The sequence below is a fragment of the Procambarus clarkii genome, chromosome 38, assembly GCF_040958095.1.
Source record: "Procambarus clarkii isolate CNS0578487 chromosome 38, FALCON_Pclarkii_2.0, whole genome shotgun sequence".
Classification (NCBI taxonomy): domain Eukaryota; kingdom Metazoa; phylum Arthropoda; class Malacostraca; order Decapoda; family Cambaridae; genus Procambarus; species Procambarus clarkii.
Window position 1 is genome coordinate 10,371,432 of NC_091187.1, and position 18,997 is coordinate 10,390,428.

The window sequence follows — 18,997 nt, forward strand, 5'->3', positions numbered from 1 at the left end:
AGACCCTAAACTCACTGGAGGCAGCAGGTGCCTCCAGTACACTACCTGTATGGTCACTGGTGCCTGAGAAAATGGTGTTAGGAAACTGCCTGTGTCTAGTGCGTTCCTGCATCTCCCTGAGGTACCCACCTGTAATCCTCCAAACTTTGGTACATCACCAATAATAAATAATAGAAGCAACAGTAAAGGAAGCCAGAAACTTCAGCAGTCAGAAAAGCACAGGCATTAGACTGGGAAGTCAGAAAGGAACTGGCATCAAAGCCAAAACTGGTACAAAACACAGTTGATCAAGGTAAATCCTTCATAATTTTCGGTTGTAAAGAAAAGGAGATGACATCTAGGTCAGAGAGAGCCACAGAAGAAATGATAGTAGATAAAGTTGTTGGGCTAGTGGAAGGTCTTACAACCAAAGATAATGTTTTTGACTACAGGAGAATTGGAAGGTATGAAAAAATAAAAGATTGGCCCTTGAGGATCACCCTAAACAGAGTTAAACTGATGAAGTATTCAGGATTATTAGGAAATTATAAGTGATGAGGAAGGAAAAAGTATGGTAATTGAGACTGTCTGCCTTTGAAAGATCTCGATGCTAAAACTGAACCTCGTTGAAACAAAACATCTTAATGAGAGCAGGAACAAAGAAGAAATCAATTCTTTTTTCCTATAATGGTGATAGGAGTAGGAAAGCCTGTCAAATGGTACAAAAATGGCAAACAAAATCACTAAAAAAAGAGGAAGTAAAGAACAAGTGGAGAGGGAACATGTTCGTGAAAATTGTATATACAGTACTAACATAGATAGAGCGAGATAAAATACTGGAGCTAAATGATATAATACGATGCCAGACATTGTTGCACTAATGAAGACGAAACTCTAAGGTGATTTTTTAAACGAAATCGTATTCCCAAGGGGTTACTCAGTTTGGAGACAGGACAGAAAAATTAAGAAAGGTGGAGGTGATGCCGTGCAGGTGAAAGAACACTGAAAGGTTAATGAAATAATGTTTCCCAATCCACAAGAAGTTAACATAACAGCACTGGAGATTTGTGGTGATGATAAACTGATAATCATAAATGCCCATAGTCCACCGGTACACAACTGTGAGAATATGGTCTCAAGATTATCCCACAGCCGACTTGAATGGCTCATTGCAGTGCACAGTGCACCGATTTCGTGCACAAGCCCTATCTCTGTTATTCCTGAATAGTAAACTGCCATGTTGGGTATCTCCAGGATACCCACTTAACCAGGAATACGTTTATAATACGGAGGCCGCCGTATGTCCAGGCAGGAAGTAGATACAGGGAAGTAAGCATACTTGCTACAGGGTCAGAGAGTACACAGGAGGTGCCAGGCGTGAGAGGGAGAGGGGACGCCAGATCAGGCGACAGATCTGACCTCTGGGGTCAGCCTCAACCGGTGCGATGGAGAATAACAACGGTGACGTGTTCATGACGTCACCTCTGCTACTGATCAGGGAATGATCAATATGATTGGTTCCCGCTCTTTTGCTGTAATGTCATTGGTCAAATTGTAATCCCTTGCGTGTGTCCCACGAGATGCCCTACAGCCGCTGGCAAGAGCAGTCACGCGAGAGAGCCCGTGCATAGAGGACGTGTCCTGTTCTGTCTATCGGCCAATAGACAGAAGAACACTGTCTATTCCTCACCGTCAAGTTAAACTCAGCGTCTTTTTAATATACCAACGCTCGCCCGGAATCGCGATCGTGACTATATTGTTCAGAGGCCTAGTGATAAATCACCAGAGCGAAAGACTGGTATCGGGTAACCCCTGGTGACACAGATCATCTGTGAGTGACCTAGAGTGAACTAAGGCAGTGCCACCACCTAAGTAATCTGTGTGTGACTTTTACCAGTGTAGCTGCATGGAACCATATAACCTGCAGCCGCCACTGTCCAGAGTGTGTAGCTAGTACCTCGGTACCTCGAGCCACAAGCCGCCAGCTGCCGTGCCTCACACTACATGACGTCACCACCTTACTCACCGCCAGTGCCATCTTTTGTGGGAAAGCCTGTCGTCAATGGTCTCACGTCATAACGAGGAAACCAGCTATCAGGCCACCTACGAGTTCTTGCATAAATGTGCCCGAGTGAGTGAATGACTAAGAGAGGTAGCCTACCTGTAAGTACAAGATCTTGTCATTGTTTTATTGTGTCTGTCTGTGTTGATCTGAGGTATCAACCACAGTTCTCACCTTCTCATACCTGACACAGGTATAGGTGAAGATGCCCCGACGTTGTATGCGTGTTTATCTGTGTGGTATCACGACATTACACTCGTCTGTGAAAGTGAGCTTCACATACACCACACATTTAGTATTGTGTGATATTATTATTGTGCATGTTATTGCCTGTCCCATTGACAGTGCCATTGTTGAGTTATTGCACATCATTACCTGAGTATCCGGTTGGAACTCTTGCAATCCCTTTGCATACCGGCAGTAAGGTTTGCCGTGTTAATGATTGGCTGTCAACTGTGTTAAGTTAGGTGTTTCGCCATGAGTGGATCCAAATCGATTAGCCAAACGTCAAGAGTCTTGCTAATGCAACCATAGCCTTTCTGACGCCAATCTAAAGTAAATCAAGCACCCTTTGTATTAGTGGTTAAGTTAGTAAATAAACTACTGTTAAGCTTTATGCGGTGTTTCCGTTGAACCACTTCTGAATACTGCCAACTATTTACTCAAGCCTTCAGCTCCAGGTGTCTTCAACACCGAGTTGCCTATATTCACTACTCTATAAATGCGATGAGGACCCTAGGAGTCCCTTAAAGTGTTTCAATCATTGAGGAGATTCCAACGATCAACGTGGACCAGGACCAGGTGAGGCTAGTCTGAGAAGAGACCCTCAAGGACTAACTCGACCTTGCTCCCGGGCCCTGTACGGTTGCTCTCGTATTTTCTCTGCTGATTCCAACAGCTTCGTGAAGCATCTGCCACATATACATTTGCGACGTACGCAATGCAGTCGGGAAAGCAAAATAGAAAACCCCACAGCAACACACAGATGGAGGAGGAGCTGGACAAACGAGAGGGCCTCATAATCATGAGATTTTATAATAAGAGCAGATAAAGATCATGACTGCTAGTACTCGGTGACCAACTTGAAATCTATAAACTGGGAAGCCTACACTGCAAGAATGGAGAACTTTTGGACTGGTAATTTTCCCTAGCTGTTGCATTTTCAAGGCAAGGCAAAAAACCAAAGGGGGCTTTATAAATTTACCCATTAAAGAATTAAAAAATTATAGCTAGAAAACAATGTACAGTACAATATACAAAGGGTATCACCTCTGATGCAAGTGTAGGGACCCATAGCCTCGGAGAAGAAAAAGAGTATTCAGAGAAGACCTTGTGGATCCTCACTGAACAGTACATCCTCTGTACAATATATGATATAATATTTATACAAAAATTTTTTTTTGGTGAAGATCTTCAATAAAGGTACATCACCATAAAGTATGCATCAGTTACGTGGGTAACTTAAATTAATAGGTAATTACACTAGGGTAATTACAGTACAGGCATACCTCAGTTTAAGAGTTTAATTGGTTCCTGGAGACGCCTCGTATTCCGAAAACTCGCATTCCGAAGCTAATTTCCCCATAAGAAATAAAGGGAAATGAATTAATCCGTTCCTGACTACCCCAAAAACCCCACATCAAACTAAATTTTTATACCTAATTCATCTAAATAAACCTACAAAACTATGTTCAAGTTATTACTTACCTTGCTGTTGAATGCTGTAGGCGTATGGAAGATGGTGAGGAGGTGGGAGGAAGAGAGGAGTTACTGTTTGGAAGGGGAGTCCCCTTCCATTATCACATCAGGCAGTGAGGACTTCACTGGTATGCACACACTGGCACATTTTGCCTGCATACCACTAGGACTTGCTTGTTTTACTAAGAATTTGTCTAATGACACTTGTTTTTCCCTACATTTTAACACTTGTCTGTAGTAAGACATCACATTATCATTTAAAAGGTCAATGCAACGGCCTGCTACAGCTTTATCTGGGCGAGTTTTTTCAACAAAACTTTGCAGTTCTTCCCATACTTCACACATTTTCTTAATCAAGAAGGGACATCCTCTACTGCCTCTACTCACAGCTATTTTCTTAGGTTGAACCTTACCAATGGCTTTCTTGAGACCCATGGCAAGATATATAATGACAACTTTTATGCTCAAATGGCCAAAAAAAAACGATAAAAAACTGTAAATCCTTGTGAAGAATTCAGGTGGGATAGTCACTGGACACGAGACACTGGTAAACTGAGGCGCGATCGCCATGCCACCACGCGCCAGTCGGCCTGTACACGTATCAACAAACTCGCGTCCCGAGGTAACCCTCGCCTTCCGAGACATATTTTTGGAGTAAATCCTGCTCGTCTTCCGAAAAACTCGCATACAGGGACACTCGCATTCCGAGGTACCACTGTACCTGTTTTTGCAGAAAAACCACACGTGAAGAATTAGAGAATGCTGAACGCGATTTTGGCTCAATTCGCCTTCATCAGAGCAAGATAGTCACTATCTTGCTCAGCAATCTAATTCTTCACATGTGATTTTCCAAATACATACTTGGATCAGTGTTTTTGTGATCAGTGTTGTTTACCTGTTTTTATATAAATTTCCTGGTGTACATATAAAAAAAAAATCCTTTCTATATCTTAAAACCTTTAAACCAAGTTCTAGAAAAAATTTCATTCTAATATTTATAGTTTGGCAATAGGGAGGTGAAAATTTGTTTGAAAGTGTCATATTCTGATAATTAAATTTCAAATAAACAATTTGTAATACAGTTCTTGTTAATACAAATCACCCTAATCAACAAAAGTTCTTGAAACTATGCATAACATCAATGGTTCAGTAAATGGTGAAACCATAACATCAATGGTTCATAGGCATTAGTAAATAGTTGGTGATGCACCTGATATGGTGTCAATTTTTGTAGTGCACAGGAAAGCAACGAAAGCTTTCAAATTTGTTTTCCCAATGTTACAAACGATTGCAAGAGATCTCGTCTTTAATGACAGCCTGGCCCCAGGCTGGACTTGGGCCAGGCTGGACCTGGGCCAGGCTGGACCAAGCTTTCTAGCTTTCTTTTGGTAGGATGATTCAAGAATCATCTCCCAACACTCAAAAACCAGGAAAACTCCAAACAACTCTACAAGCAAACAAAATTTGCAAAACTAGCTAGACCCTGTCAGCTGAATGCTGCCATCAGGCTGCCCAGAGCTTGTTTCATCGTAAGTTTCATCGGAGCTTGTTTCATCGTAAGTTTCATCGGAGCTTGTTTCATCGTAAGTTTCATCGGAGCTTGTTTCATTAAGTTCTTTCGCTGATGTATTGCCTAGAACAATGCAGTAAAGTACCTTTGTCATATTTTGCAAGGCAAGTTCCAACCATCTTAGGATTTGTCCGGTGGGGAAATTTTTGGCTAGTGTATTGTTCCATTGTAGTACAGTGGCACCTCTACTTACGATAATTTCGAGTTACGATACAAATTTGATCGGAAAACGCGACTCGACTTACAATAGCGTCATCAACTAGCGATATCTGTTGATACACGTTCGGGTCGACCGAGCGCATGGTTCCCGGTCACGTGGGTCGACCGACCTACCTCAGTTTACTAGAGCCGCCCGCTTCGTGACAATCACGCTTATAAGAAATTAATTTTTTTGGTGATTTTTTTTTTGCTTTTTGAACATAAAACTGATTATTATATATCACGCCATGGGTCCCGAAAAAGTCAGTGGTAAGGTTCAACATATGAAAACACATGTGAGGATGACCATAGAGGCAGTACAGAATATCCCTTCGTCAAAAATTAAGAAAATGTGTGCAGCATGGGAAGAACTGTAAACTTCTGCTGAAACGACTCGCCCAAATCAAGCTGCAGTAAGCCGTTGCCTTAACCTTTTCAATGACACTTTGATGAATGACTACAGACAAATGTTAAAACGAAGGGAAAAACAAGTGTCGCTAGACAAATTTTTAGGGAGACAAACTAGCAGTGAACCACAACCCGATCCTAGTGGTATGCAGGAAAAACGTAGGAGAGTGTGTACCTCAGAGAAATCATCACTGCCTGATGTTATAATGGAAGGGGACTCCCAAATAGTAACACCTCTCCTCCTTTCTCACCATCTTTCATACGCCAACAAGAGTCATCAGTAAAGGTAAGTAATAACTTGTATATACTTTTGTAGTAAAGATTTGGGTGAATTAGGTAAAAAATTTACTTTGAAGGTAATTTTTGGGGGAGTCAGGATTAATTAATTTTCCTTTATTTCTTAAGGGAAAAATCATTTTGACTTAAGATACGTCTCTGGGAACGGATTACCATCGTAAATGAAGGCCCCACTGTATAAACTTTACGAGCACATTCGTCAAGTTTTGTTGTGTAGACTTAGCTTTTTGTGCTCCAAACTGAACAAGTTCGGAGCACATTTTAGTCGACTTTTCCACTAAAATGGGGATTTGGTTTGAAAGATTAAACGGAATACGAAACCTGAATAAACTGAAGTACAGTACTGTACTTTATTGTTAAATACAAGAAAATGGGTTACTGTGATTTCTGCTCAACGAGAAACTAATAAATTAGAGTTCACGTGGTTGACTGTTCCATGTCTACCACCACTTAGGGTTACTTGGTTCAGTCGTTAGGTTACAAAACAAAATGGGGCAATCTATACTCATAACAAATTTCATTAAAACAATGCATTACACTATCAAAACGTGTACATTAAAAAAAATTATTGGAGTACTTGTACAGTGTACTGTAAGATCCTCCCCTAATCATGTACAGTAAATTTCTGTTAACGGCATGCGGAAATGCTGTATGAATGTTGGTTGTGTAACAAAAATATTACAAATTTGTTAATTATTCTTTCTCAGTTAAGAAAATTCAGCTAATTTGAATGTTCGGTTAACTTTTAGTGAGGGTGGGGTGGGCCCTCCCATATGATTTGGATTAACACGCCTAGATTAGACATTAACGACATTGATGTTTGGGAGAACATGTATATCAAAGTTTGAGTAGAGTGAATAGTAAACTTAATGGAACTAAGGAAAGACCAACATATTACAGACCCAAGCAGAAAAATGGCACACGCAGTTTAATATTATGAAGTGTATAGTCCTAGACTTGGGGGAATGACATCAACTAAATGAATGATTCAAATTTGGACAAGAGTTATGAAGAAACTTTGTAGTAACGATTGGTAGCAACCCTGACAGCTGATTATGATTCGGGCATCTGACAGCTGAGTAGACAGCGCTTTGGATTCATAGTCCTGAGGTTCCGGGTTCGATCCCCGGTAGAGGTGGAGACAAATGGGCAAAATGTGTCTTTCACCCTGATGCCCCTGTTACCTAGCAGTAAATAGGTACCTGGGAGTTAGACAGCTGCTACGGGCTGCTTCCTGGGGGGTAAGTAACAAAAAAAAAAGGCCTGGTTGAGTACCGGGCCGCGGGGACGCTAAGCCCCGAAATCATCTCGGGATAACCCAAAACCTAGGGATAAGCATATAAAATGTGTGTGTGTGTATAAGCATAAGCCACGGTAATAAATGAACAAATATCCTCCAATTACATATGAGGCCTAATAAGGCTTTTAGAGTTTGCCGTCCAATTCTGGTCACTATTACAGAGTGGACATCAATTCCCTCAGGAAAATCCAATGTATGGTGACCAGACTGATCCCAGGTGTTCAGGATCATTTCATATGGGAAAAGATTAAGGGAGCGCTGTCTACATACAGTATCATAAAAGCACAAGTGAGGGAAGACATGATCAAGATTTTTAAACTATCAGGCCAGGTCAGAACCCATAACAATAGATATAGGCTGGAAAAAATTTGATTCAGGATGGCTATTGAGAAGTACTGGTTTAGAAACAGGATGGTAGACTAGAATACATTGCCAACCAACACCATAGTGGCAAATGTTATAGCCATATATAAAAGTAGGATCAACAGATACATGGACAGCAGTTGCATTTAGATGGGGTTGCCAAGAATAAGTATCCAACAGGCACACGGCATTGACTCCTACTACCAATTTTATTTCAATCTTAGAAGTCTCTTACACACTTCTGGTTGCCGATGCCTATATTGATATGTGGTGAAATTGGTTTGTTAGGCTAAGCAATGCATAATTTGAATACGTATCAATAGGAAGCTGCACTAATACATGATAGCAGCAAGATATCATAAGGAAGAGTCCCGGTAGTACAGCCAGGTTCGTTCTCGATTTTGACAAAATTGAGAACTCCAGGTTCAAATCCAGGGTGGGACGGAAATGGTTCCTATCGCCTAGTACCCCTGTCCACATAGCAGTAGATACCCAGACGTTAGCCAGCTTGTTGTGGGGTTGCATCCTGGAGAGGGTCAGTATTCAACCCCAGGGGGAGGGGGGGTTGAATACTGACCCTCTCCAGGAGGGGTCAGTATTCAGTATTCGTGGGTCTTCAATACTGTATAACAATATAAGCCTAACATGTATATATACACTAGTAGCCTATCCCCCGACAAAATGAATTATGAATTAATCATAGCTTTACTACAACGTAGAATTTGGCCCAGATATTACACATCACCAAATACATGACAAAAATACAAGACCTATGATACTGTGACATCTTGTAGAGTACTGTATTCTCTTCAGCAAGTTCTGCTCATTATGGAAATAAACTATAAGTACCTATATAAAGTACAAGTACCTAATAAACTACAAGTATGGGAGCCGGTCGGCCAAGTGGACAGCACGCTGGACTTGTGATCCTATGGTCCCGGGTTCGATCCCGGGCGCCGGCGAGAAACAATGGGCAGAGTTTCTTTCACCCTATGCCCCTGTTACCTAGCAGTAAAATAGGTACCTGGGTGTTAGTCAGTTGTCACGGGCTGCTTCCTGGGGGTGGAGGCCTGGTCGAGGACCGGGCCGCGGGGACACTAAGCCCCGAAATCATCTCAAGATGACCTAACCTACCCTGACCAAGTTGTACTTAATGGCCTCAGAAAAACTAAGTTGGTGGCAAGGGCATTTAGTGCCTGATAAACACAAATACCCAATAGCAAGACATTTTAATAACTATTCGGAGTACTGTTTTTACTAACTTAAGGTCACAATAGCCGATATGAAAACTATTGAAAAACAATATTGACAATTATCCTGAAATAATCACTTACCCATGATCAACATTGGCAATACTGTAGCAGCTACCGAAGCCGAGAAGTGCAACCAACGCGAGCAGTACACACGAGCTACTGAAGCCCCGGGAAGTGACTAACACAAGTAGTACTGTAGCAGCTACTGAAGCCACGAAAAGTGATCAACACGAGCAGTACTGTAGCGCTACTAAAGCCCCGGGAAGTGACCAACACGAGCAGTACTGTAACAGCTACTGAAGCCCCGGGAAGTGACCGACACGAACAGTACTGTAGCAGCTTTCTTGCCGGGGAGAATTTACTGGGCGCAAATCCTTAACTGTAGCCTCAATTTAATGCAACAGTAAAATGTGTACTTGGTTGTAACAACGATTCTTCGCGGTGGAGATCGTATTCCAGGGACCTGCCCGAAACGCTACGCGTACTAGTGGCTGTACAAGAATGTAACTCTTGTATATATCTAAAAAAAAAATACTGAAGCCCCGGGAAGTGACCGACACGAGCAGTACTGTAGCAGCTACCGAAGCTCCGGGAAGTGACCGACACGAGCAGTACTGTAGCAGCTACCGAAGCTCCGGGAAGTGACCGACACGAGCATTACTGTAGCAGCTACTGAAGCCCCGGAAAGTGACTGACACGAACAGTACTGTAGCAGCGACCGAAGCTCCGGGAAGTGACCGACACGAACAGTACTGTAGCAGCTACTGAAGCCCCGGGAAGTGACTGACACGAACAGTACTGTAGCAGCTACCGAAGCACCGGGAAGTGACCGACACGAACAGTACTGTAGCAGCTACCGAAGCACCGGGAAGTGACCGACACGAACAGTACTGTAGCAGCTACTGAAGCCCCAGGAAGTGACCGACACGAATAGTAGTGTAGCAGCTACTGAAGCCAGAGGGAAGTGACAGGTCACCAGCCCTGCCGGCAACACCCCCTCAGGCTTCACTCATCTCATCTAACACTCATCCCTCACATTCATTATCATACTCTCTGCTCTAAGCTACATACCATCCTCCTCATCCTTCTTCATCTGCTTGAAGGAACCGATCATAGTTGCAGTGGTCTCTCCTCCGGCCTCAGCTGACAGTGGTTTGTTATGGCCACGTCGACCTCGGACTAGGTCGATGGTTCTTTTGCCAAAAATTAAATATCATTCATATAAACATTTATATGTCAGATTATTTAATTTTTAATATTAGTAAAACCTCATAAATGATAATTTGATATATACTTATTACCACTCTCCCCGATAATGTTGTAATTACAATTACGAGGAAAATTAAATTCTAGCAGATGCCAATGTACACTTTTCTATAATCTATTTTTTGTCCATCTTTGTATTTAATTCTAGACATATGTATTGAGCAAAACAAAAAGGTATTTCTGTCATCATTGTTCAAGGTAAACCTGTAGTGTTTAACAGTAAGAGGCGTGTCTCTTATGTAGCCTTCAAGACGGTATTGTGAACGATAAGATGCGGGAAGATATTGACAAATACTTATTATTACCAATTATCAATAAATAAAATCATACCTAAATGTGTTTATGATGAATTATCTAGTTCAATACAATTTATACAACACATTTTAAACGTTTATCTCATCAACATATTTAAAAAACATTTAACGGAAGTAGTATGTCTCGAAACGATGTATTTTGACAATTATATTAATGTTTATGAATTTTGTGAGAAATGGTGTTGAAGGCCGCCAGCAGGAACAGATGATGAGATACCAGCTGTTGGGCGGTAATGTTGTGTACCTGGGCTGTACCGTGCTGTACCGCCACACCTGCCACCCCTTACACACCTGCCACCCCTCGCCCCGGACCTGGCTCCCCAGTCCTCACTCTTAGGTAAGCATCTGCACCGTTATATGTAATGTCCTCCACACACACGTGTACCACTCACGCCTGTACCATACAGGACCTCTATGCTGTGTACCACAACCCTGAACCATACATGCTGTTACACATGTGTACCACTCACGCCTGTACCATACAGGACCTCCATGCTGTTACACACGTGTACCAGTGTCACGCCTGTACCATACAGGACCTCCATGCTGTCACACAAGTGTACCACTCACGCCTGTACCATACAGGACCTCCATGACCTCCATGCTGTCACACATGTCCCAATATACAAGATAATATTGTTATATCCAATATATATATACAAGATAATATGCGAACAAGCCTGAATGGTCCCCAGGACATATGCAACTGAAAACTCACACCCCAGAAGTGACTCGAACCCATACTCCCAGAAGCAACGCAACTGGTATGTACAAGACGCCTTAATCCACTTGACCATCACGACCGGACATAATGAGGTGATAGCCGAGGCTATATGAACCACCCCACCGCCGGCACTCGGTGCCGGCGGTGGTAATATTGTTATATCCAATATATATATATATATATATATATATATATATATATATAAGATAATATTGTTATATCCAATATATATATATATATATATATATATATATATATATATATATATATATATATATATATATATATATATATATATATATATATATATATATATATATATATATATATATATATATATATATATATATATATATATATATATATATATATATATATATATATATATATATATATATATATATAATCTCCAATATATATTGTAGTCCCAATATACAAGAAGGGTGATAGGCAAGAGGCACTGAACTACAGGCCAGTGTCCCTAACTTGAATTCCATGCAAGATGATGGAAAAGATTGTGCGTCATCCAAAACAATGCCATGCGACTTATATGTAGCGCAATGCGTTTCACTCCTATCCTCGGACTTTACGGGGAAACGGGCCTCACAAGCCTAGCCACCAGACGAGACATAATGTGTGGCAACTATTTGTCACTCTGTACCACTGCTCACCAGACACACCCATACAGATCAAAAATCAACCCAACAGTTAACCCACATAACCCCCGCTTCCCAACCAATCACTCACAACCTTTCCTCACACGGGCTACAAATAACCTCAATATAGACCTCTCTCTACTCCAAAACTCGGAAACCCAACTTGCTGTTCCCCCTATTCCACCCTGGCTTTATACAACTCCTAATACAGCAATACAACTCGAAGACAACATTCCAAAGTTTGCACCAAAATCAGCCATGGCCTCAGTCTTTCTCTCAACAATGGAAAATTGCTACCCAAATACCACAGCAATTTATACAGATGGATCTCGCATCATCATGAACAACGTCCCCTCGGTCACTAGCGCTGTATGGATACCGGAATACCATCTCGAGCAGGGATGGCGATTACCAAACCAACTATCTGTTTTCACAGCTGAATTATATGCCTTATATCAAGCTCTCCAAATAATCACTACACTACCAATCGGGACATATACAATCTGCAGTGACTCCAAGAGTGCGATTCAAGCAATTATGTACTCTTCAAAAACGTGCAAGGAGTTTGTTTACCCATGTCTTCAACTTCATGAACATCGATTGACGGTTATGATACCTCTATCCAATGGGTCCCAGCGCATTGTGGTATTCTCCATAATGAACTTGTAGACCAACTAGCCAAAGCAATGCACAACACGCCTCACATTACCCATCATCCAATTCCTCATGTTGCACGTAAAGGAGCCTTCAAAAATACCATCACTCAAGATTTTGCGACGAAATGGAAAACGTCATGCTCACCTTTGTACTATGGGTCCATTAAAAAGAAATGGGAAACTTGGAAACATGTCAGATATAAAAGCAGAGAAATTGATATAGCGATGACCAGATTAAGGGTGGGACACACCACACTAGCAGCACACAGCTCTAAGTACAGAACAGACATCAACGAACTCTGCATCCATTGTCAGGTGCCTGAAACAGTCGAACACTATCTCCTTCACTGCTTCCGACATTATAGTGCCAGAGTAAATTTCAAACAAGTACTTATCTCACTTAAAATACCCTTTACCATCGAGCATATATTAGGAGGCGGTGACCACTCGTTACAAGAAAAATACCAAATACTCAAAGCACTGGCTAAATATTTCCAATCGACCAACAAATTGGGTCACATCTGCTCCGTGCCACATTTATACCTGGCGCCACCAACAGCTAAACACAGAAAACAACTGCCTCGTCGCAACACCAAGGATCAGCTGACGCCATAAACACAACACACCGTCCTACGGTGCGGCGAGTCACCCTCTAACATACACCTCTGTTTTAGTCGCCGCTCCTCTGTCTACACCACAACGCAACAAGCACTTTTGAAACTCTTATCATCTTCAACATAAACGCCTCTACCAACATCTGTACTGGTGCAGTCATCGGGAGGACAAACCCTTCATGCAAACTGCACCTACTATCAAGAAGAAGAAGAGAAGAGATTGTGCGAAAAAAGCTAGTGGAATATCTAGAGCAAAAGAACTTTGTAACACAACATCAACATGGGTTCAAAGATGGCAAATCATGCCTAACAGGATTAATTGAGTTCTATGACCAGGCAACAAAAATCAGGCAAGAGAGAGAGGGCTGGGCAGACTGCATATTTCTGGACTGCTAGAAAGCTTTTGACACAGTACCACATAAGAGACTAGTGCACAAACTGGAGATGCAGACAGGAGTGAAAGGGAAGGTACTCCACTGGATAAGAGAGTACCTAAGCAACAGGACACAGCGAGTCACCACGAGAGGTAAGGTCTCTGAGTGGCGGGGAGTCACCAGTGGAGTCCCACAGGGATCAGTCCTTGGACCTATACTGTTTCTGATATACGTAAATGATCTTCCAGAAGGAATTGACTCGTTCCTCTCGATGTTTGCTGACGACGCGAAAATTATGAGGAGGATCAGGACAGAGGAGGATAGTATGAGGCTACAAGATGACCTAGACAAACTGAAGGAATGGTCCAACAAATGGCTACTAAAGTTCAACCCAAGTAAATGTAAGGTAATGAAACTAGGAGGAGGAACTAGGAGGCCAGTCACTGGATACCGAATGGGAGATGAAGTCCTTCACGAAACGGACAGAGAGAAAGATCTGGGAGTTGATATCACACCAAATCTGTCTCCTGAAGCCCACATCAAAAGAATAACATCAGTGGCCTATGTGAGGCTGTTAACATCAGAACTGCTTTCAGAAACCTGTGTAAGGAATCCTTCAGAACCTTGTATACCACATATGTAAGGCCTATCATGGAGTATGCAGCCCCAGCATGGAGTCCGTACCTAGTCAAGCACAAGACGAAGCTGGAAAAAGTTCAGAAGTATGCCACTAGGTTAGTCCCAAAACTAAGAGGCATGAGTTATGAGGACAGACTATGTGAACTGCACCTCACGTCACTGGAAGACAGAAGAGCTAGGGGAGACATGATCACCACATACAAAATTCTCAGGGGAATTGACAGGGTGGACAAGGATGGATTATTTAACACGGGTGGCACATGCACAAGGGGACACAGGTGGAAGCCGAGTACCCAAATGAGCCACAGACACATTAGAAAGAACTTTTTCAGTGTCAGAGCAGTTAGTAAATGGAATGCACTAGGAAGTGATGTGGTGGAGGCTGACTCCATTCACAGTTTCAAATGTAGATATGACAGCCCAGTAGGCTCAGGAATCTGTACATCAGTTGATTGACGGTTGAGAGGCGGGACCAAAGAGCCAGAGCTCAACCCCTGCAAACACAACTAGGTGAGTACAACTAGGTGAGTACATCTGTACCACTCAGGCCTGTACCATACAGTACCGCCATGCAGTCACATTAAAATAAATATGATCTACCAGTTGGTATACAGAATTATATGAACATGTTTGCTGATGATGCTAAGATAATAGGAAGGGTAAGAAACTTAGAAGATTGTCATGCCCTTCAAGATGACCTGGACAAAATAAGTATATGGAGCACCACTTGGCAAATGGAATTTAATGTTAATAAATCTCTGGCAACCCTTTGCTCATTCCCAGTCAAGATTACCCCCTCATGTGAGTAACATATTAACCCTCCTGATTACTATTAAGTGGTCATTTTCTGCACAAACCATGGTCAATATACATATCAATAAACCCAAGGATGCAAATATTGTTTAACACCTTGCATCCTGTGCTGCTGCTCACGGGCCCCACCTCACTTGTGGGCCCCTAGTACAGTATTACACTGTACTGTACTATAGAAGGTCATAAATCACTGTCGCTCTTATTTCGATTAGGGTAGCCTTCGCCTGGTTGCCTTGTGCTCAAACCACTGGCCCCCAAACTGTTGCTCAAACTGGGCTGATCTCCACAGGATTGCCCGAGGCTCGAACTCACTCTTAGGCCCCCCCCCCCCTTAATTCTGTTTACTGTTAATCTGATAGGGCCAGCTCACTTGGGACTTTCACCCGAGGTTGCTCAGAGTGTAACTAGTCAGTTACATCCGTCGACTCTTCAAAAACCAGTGACATCCTCTTGGTGCACTTAGCTCGGCATTTTTCCTTATGCCTTAACTTCTTGAAGCAGAGTTGTTCTTCCTGGCGATGAAGACCTCACGGACATCGCATTGAAAAATGAGGGCTGTGATCAGAGGCAATGTATCGGACTGGAGAAATGTCACAAGTGGAGTACCACAGGGTTCAGTTCTTGCACCAGTGATGTTTATTGTCTACATAAATGATCTACCAGTTGGTATACAGAATTATATGAACATGTTTGCTGATGATGCTAAGATAATAGGAAGGATAAGAAACTTAGATGATTGTCATGCCCTTCAAGAACACCTGGACAAAATAAGTACATGGAGCGCCACTTGGCAAATGGAATTTAACGTGAATAAATGCCATGTTATGGAATGTGGAATTGGAGAACATAGACCCCACACGACCTATAAATTATGTGAGAAATCTTTATATATTATGTGAGAAGCTATATATAAGTACAGTATCTACTGTACATTCGTGTTCACCATAACGAACCACTAAGTTGGTATGCTGAGTGGCAGTGGCAGCCAGAGGCAGCCCGCCACTGGCTGCCACTCCCTCACCTCACCTGACTTGCCACAATTCTCCACCCACCATACTGTTTTTGCTTTTATATACAGACATTATATATAAGTATTTACATGTTTTGTTCACCATAACTGTACATCTAAGCTTGTATGGTGAATAAAGGCACAAAGACGTAGGACCTCACACAGTCAACTGGCTGCCGCCCTCAAGGCCAGACGCACTAATATTTCTCCTCCAACAATACTGTTTGTGGTGTTATTATGCTATATACACATTATATATAAATATCTACCCGTTTTATTCACCATACTTGTACAAGTAAACTGGTATGGTGCCCAAAGACCATCGTGGTCACCAGTAAACAACGTAAGTCGTGCAGACGACGCCACCGCCAAAATGGCGGCTCCCAACCTACTCTTCTTGCTATTTATACTGTGATGGGAAAGTGTTGGAGTATACATGTTCGGCAGTCCTCCAATGGCAGGTGTCAAAGCCTGGTCACACTTAAAACAAAAATATAGACTGCTTGCCTGTTGTCTGTGGTAAGTGAGAGGGAGGAACTCGTAAAACACAAAGTATGAACAATGAAACTTTAATATATTTACTTTAAACATAAATGAAAATAAAGACAAATCTCGGGGGAATGAAAAATACAATTAAATGACAAAGATAAATGCAAAGACAAAGTGAGACACAATAATATAAAGGTGAAATGTTAAAATGGTGCTGAGAATATTGGCTATGGCTGAAACCTCCCTCGTATACGAGCCAATGAGCTAGTATGCCAGAAAGAGATGTCAACTCTAAGAGCACAAAGAATATTCTGAAGTTGATAGCTGGTCAGGCTCAGACGTCGACTCAGGTAGAGGGTGCGGTGTGCAGGTGTGCGGTTGGTGAGTCGCCAATCAGGAGCAGGCAAGCTGGTGAAGGGTAGTTAGCTGGTTTGATGACGAGCCGGCGTGTGGAGGGTGTGTGGAGTGGAGGGATCTTGGGTACGTTTTGCCTCCTGGCCAAGCGTTTTGTGCTACTAGTGACGTATCTTGAATGTAGCATCTTATACTTGTATATTTGGCGTAACTTGAAGTAAGGAAGAGCAGGCTCAATCTCTCTTGAAAGAGATTATCGTCACAATACCCTCTATACACACGTTATATATAAGTATCTACATTTGTATTCACCATAGCAAACCACTAAGCTTACCGGTATGGTGAGTGCAGTCAATAAAAGGTGGCCACACACAGTCAGAAGACAACGCCACCACCCTCCTCTCTCCCACAGCATTACTCCTCCCTCCATGCAGCACAGCGCTAAATATCACCACAATCCTGCTATTATTAGAACCCTGGTCAGTTTTATCATAGTCAGGGGTCTTCTGTAATAATATCATCGCAACATAATAGCATGAACAAATATATTATGGTATTTTTAGGCAATGCTGTGGTCACAAGCTGAACAGCAGTGCTGTGAGCTCATGCTGCGTGCGTCAGGCTTGGTAGCTCACTCAATACTGAGGCCCCTAACACCCAGGAATTTGGCACACAATTTTTTTTAAAAAGGCGTCTGTTTACAAGTCCTGATGAAGGTGTGGTGAACCCCGTGTATCCGCGGGCCATTTAAATCTTGCGTAGTACTCCAAAGCATCATATGATGCGATGCGCAATTTAAGGGTTAAACTCTTAAACCAAGGTACCACTGTACTGTATCTCTATGTACGGGAATCTTAGCAGATGTATAGAAAAAGGCTAACAGTTCCTATCTACAAAAGTGGTAGCAGAGAAGATCCTCTTAATTATAGACCTGTCTTGTTGACCAACATAGTAGTCAAAACACTGAAAAAAAAATTATTAAAAATAAATGGGAGAGAAATCACATGGAGAGAAATGATACATCAGTATAGTTTTCCATTGGGAAAATGCTATGTAACAAATCTACTTAGTCTCTATTAGAGCCACAGGAATTTTACAGTAAAGAAAATGGTTGGTTGACTGCATGTATCTGGATAAAAGGCTTTTGACAGAATCCCCCACAAAACGTTCTGGAAACTGTAACATACTGGAGTAGTGACAGGAAGACTATTGACTTGGTTGAAAAAAATTTGAAAGAAAAAAAAAAAAGAGGACAGTAATCAGAAGCAATGTATCAAACTGGAATTTGTTTAAGAATGGAGTAATACAGTACTTCATCCACTCCACTCCATAATTTCCAGAACTAAAACAAAATAATTTCCCGAACTAAAAAATAAGAGCTGCAAGAAGAGATTAGTCTTAAATGTATTAAAGCTAGAAGATAGTGATCATATCACTTGTTTTTCTTCTATGTACAAAATAGTAACAGGGATCTACAAAACTAACAAAGAATTATTCTTCAAAATTTCAACTTTAGGAACAAGGTGACATAAGTTCATACTACGGAAAGAATGCTGCAGAAAAAGCACTAAAAAGTTCACTTTTGCAAACAGTGGTAAATGGATGGACCTAGTTAAATTAAGAGAAAAGGTGGTGGAGGCCTAAACTATCAGCACTGTAGTTTCAAAATGTCACATGACAAAGAGCACTGTAAAGACTGGACATCAGCATAGCTCTCATCCTGTAACTACGCTTGGGTAGTTAGTACAGTTGTAGGCATCCATCAGTCTCGGGAGACCATGGCGCTGTGCTCTGGTTGTCGGTCTGGAGTGGCCTCTCCAGGGCATAAAACCAGGGTAGGTTGATACGGGAAAGAAGCTGTTACCCATGCAGCAGGTTCCATCCCCCCTCTCTCCATGGTGCTGAAAGTCTCCAATGTACATGTGCATCAAAAGTTTATATTCTTGCAGACAAGCATCACC

At 42.0% G+C, this 18,997-nt stretch overlaps 2 protein-coding genes across 2 annotated transcripts in view; one reads left to right on the plus strand and one right to left on the minus strand.

Moving 5' to 3' along the window:
- The window catches only part of gammaCOP (coat protein (coatomer) gamma), a 66,330-nt gene extending 55,990 nt beyond the window's left edge, over nt 1-10,340 (minus strand). Inside the window, exon 1 of the mRNA XM_045764817.2 lies at nt 10,200-10,340. Within this exon, the coding sequence (XP_045620773.1) occupies nt 10,200-10,242 (43 nt within the window). The 5' untranslated portion in view covers nt 10,243-10,340. The remainder of the gene's footprint in view (nt 1-10,199) is intronic.
- Nucleotides 10,341-10,877: 537 nt separating this feature from the next.
- Idi (Isopentenyl-diphosphate delta isomerase) overlaps nt 10,878-18,997 on the plus strand; it is a 34,506-nt gene continuing 26,386 nt past the window's right edge. The window contains exon 1 of the mRNA XM_045764816.2: nt 10,878-11,045. The gene's annotated coding sequence lies outside the window, so the exon portion shown is untranslated. The remainder of the gene's footprint in view (nt 11,046-18,997) is intronic.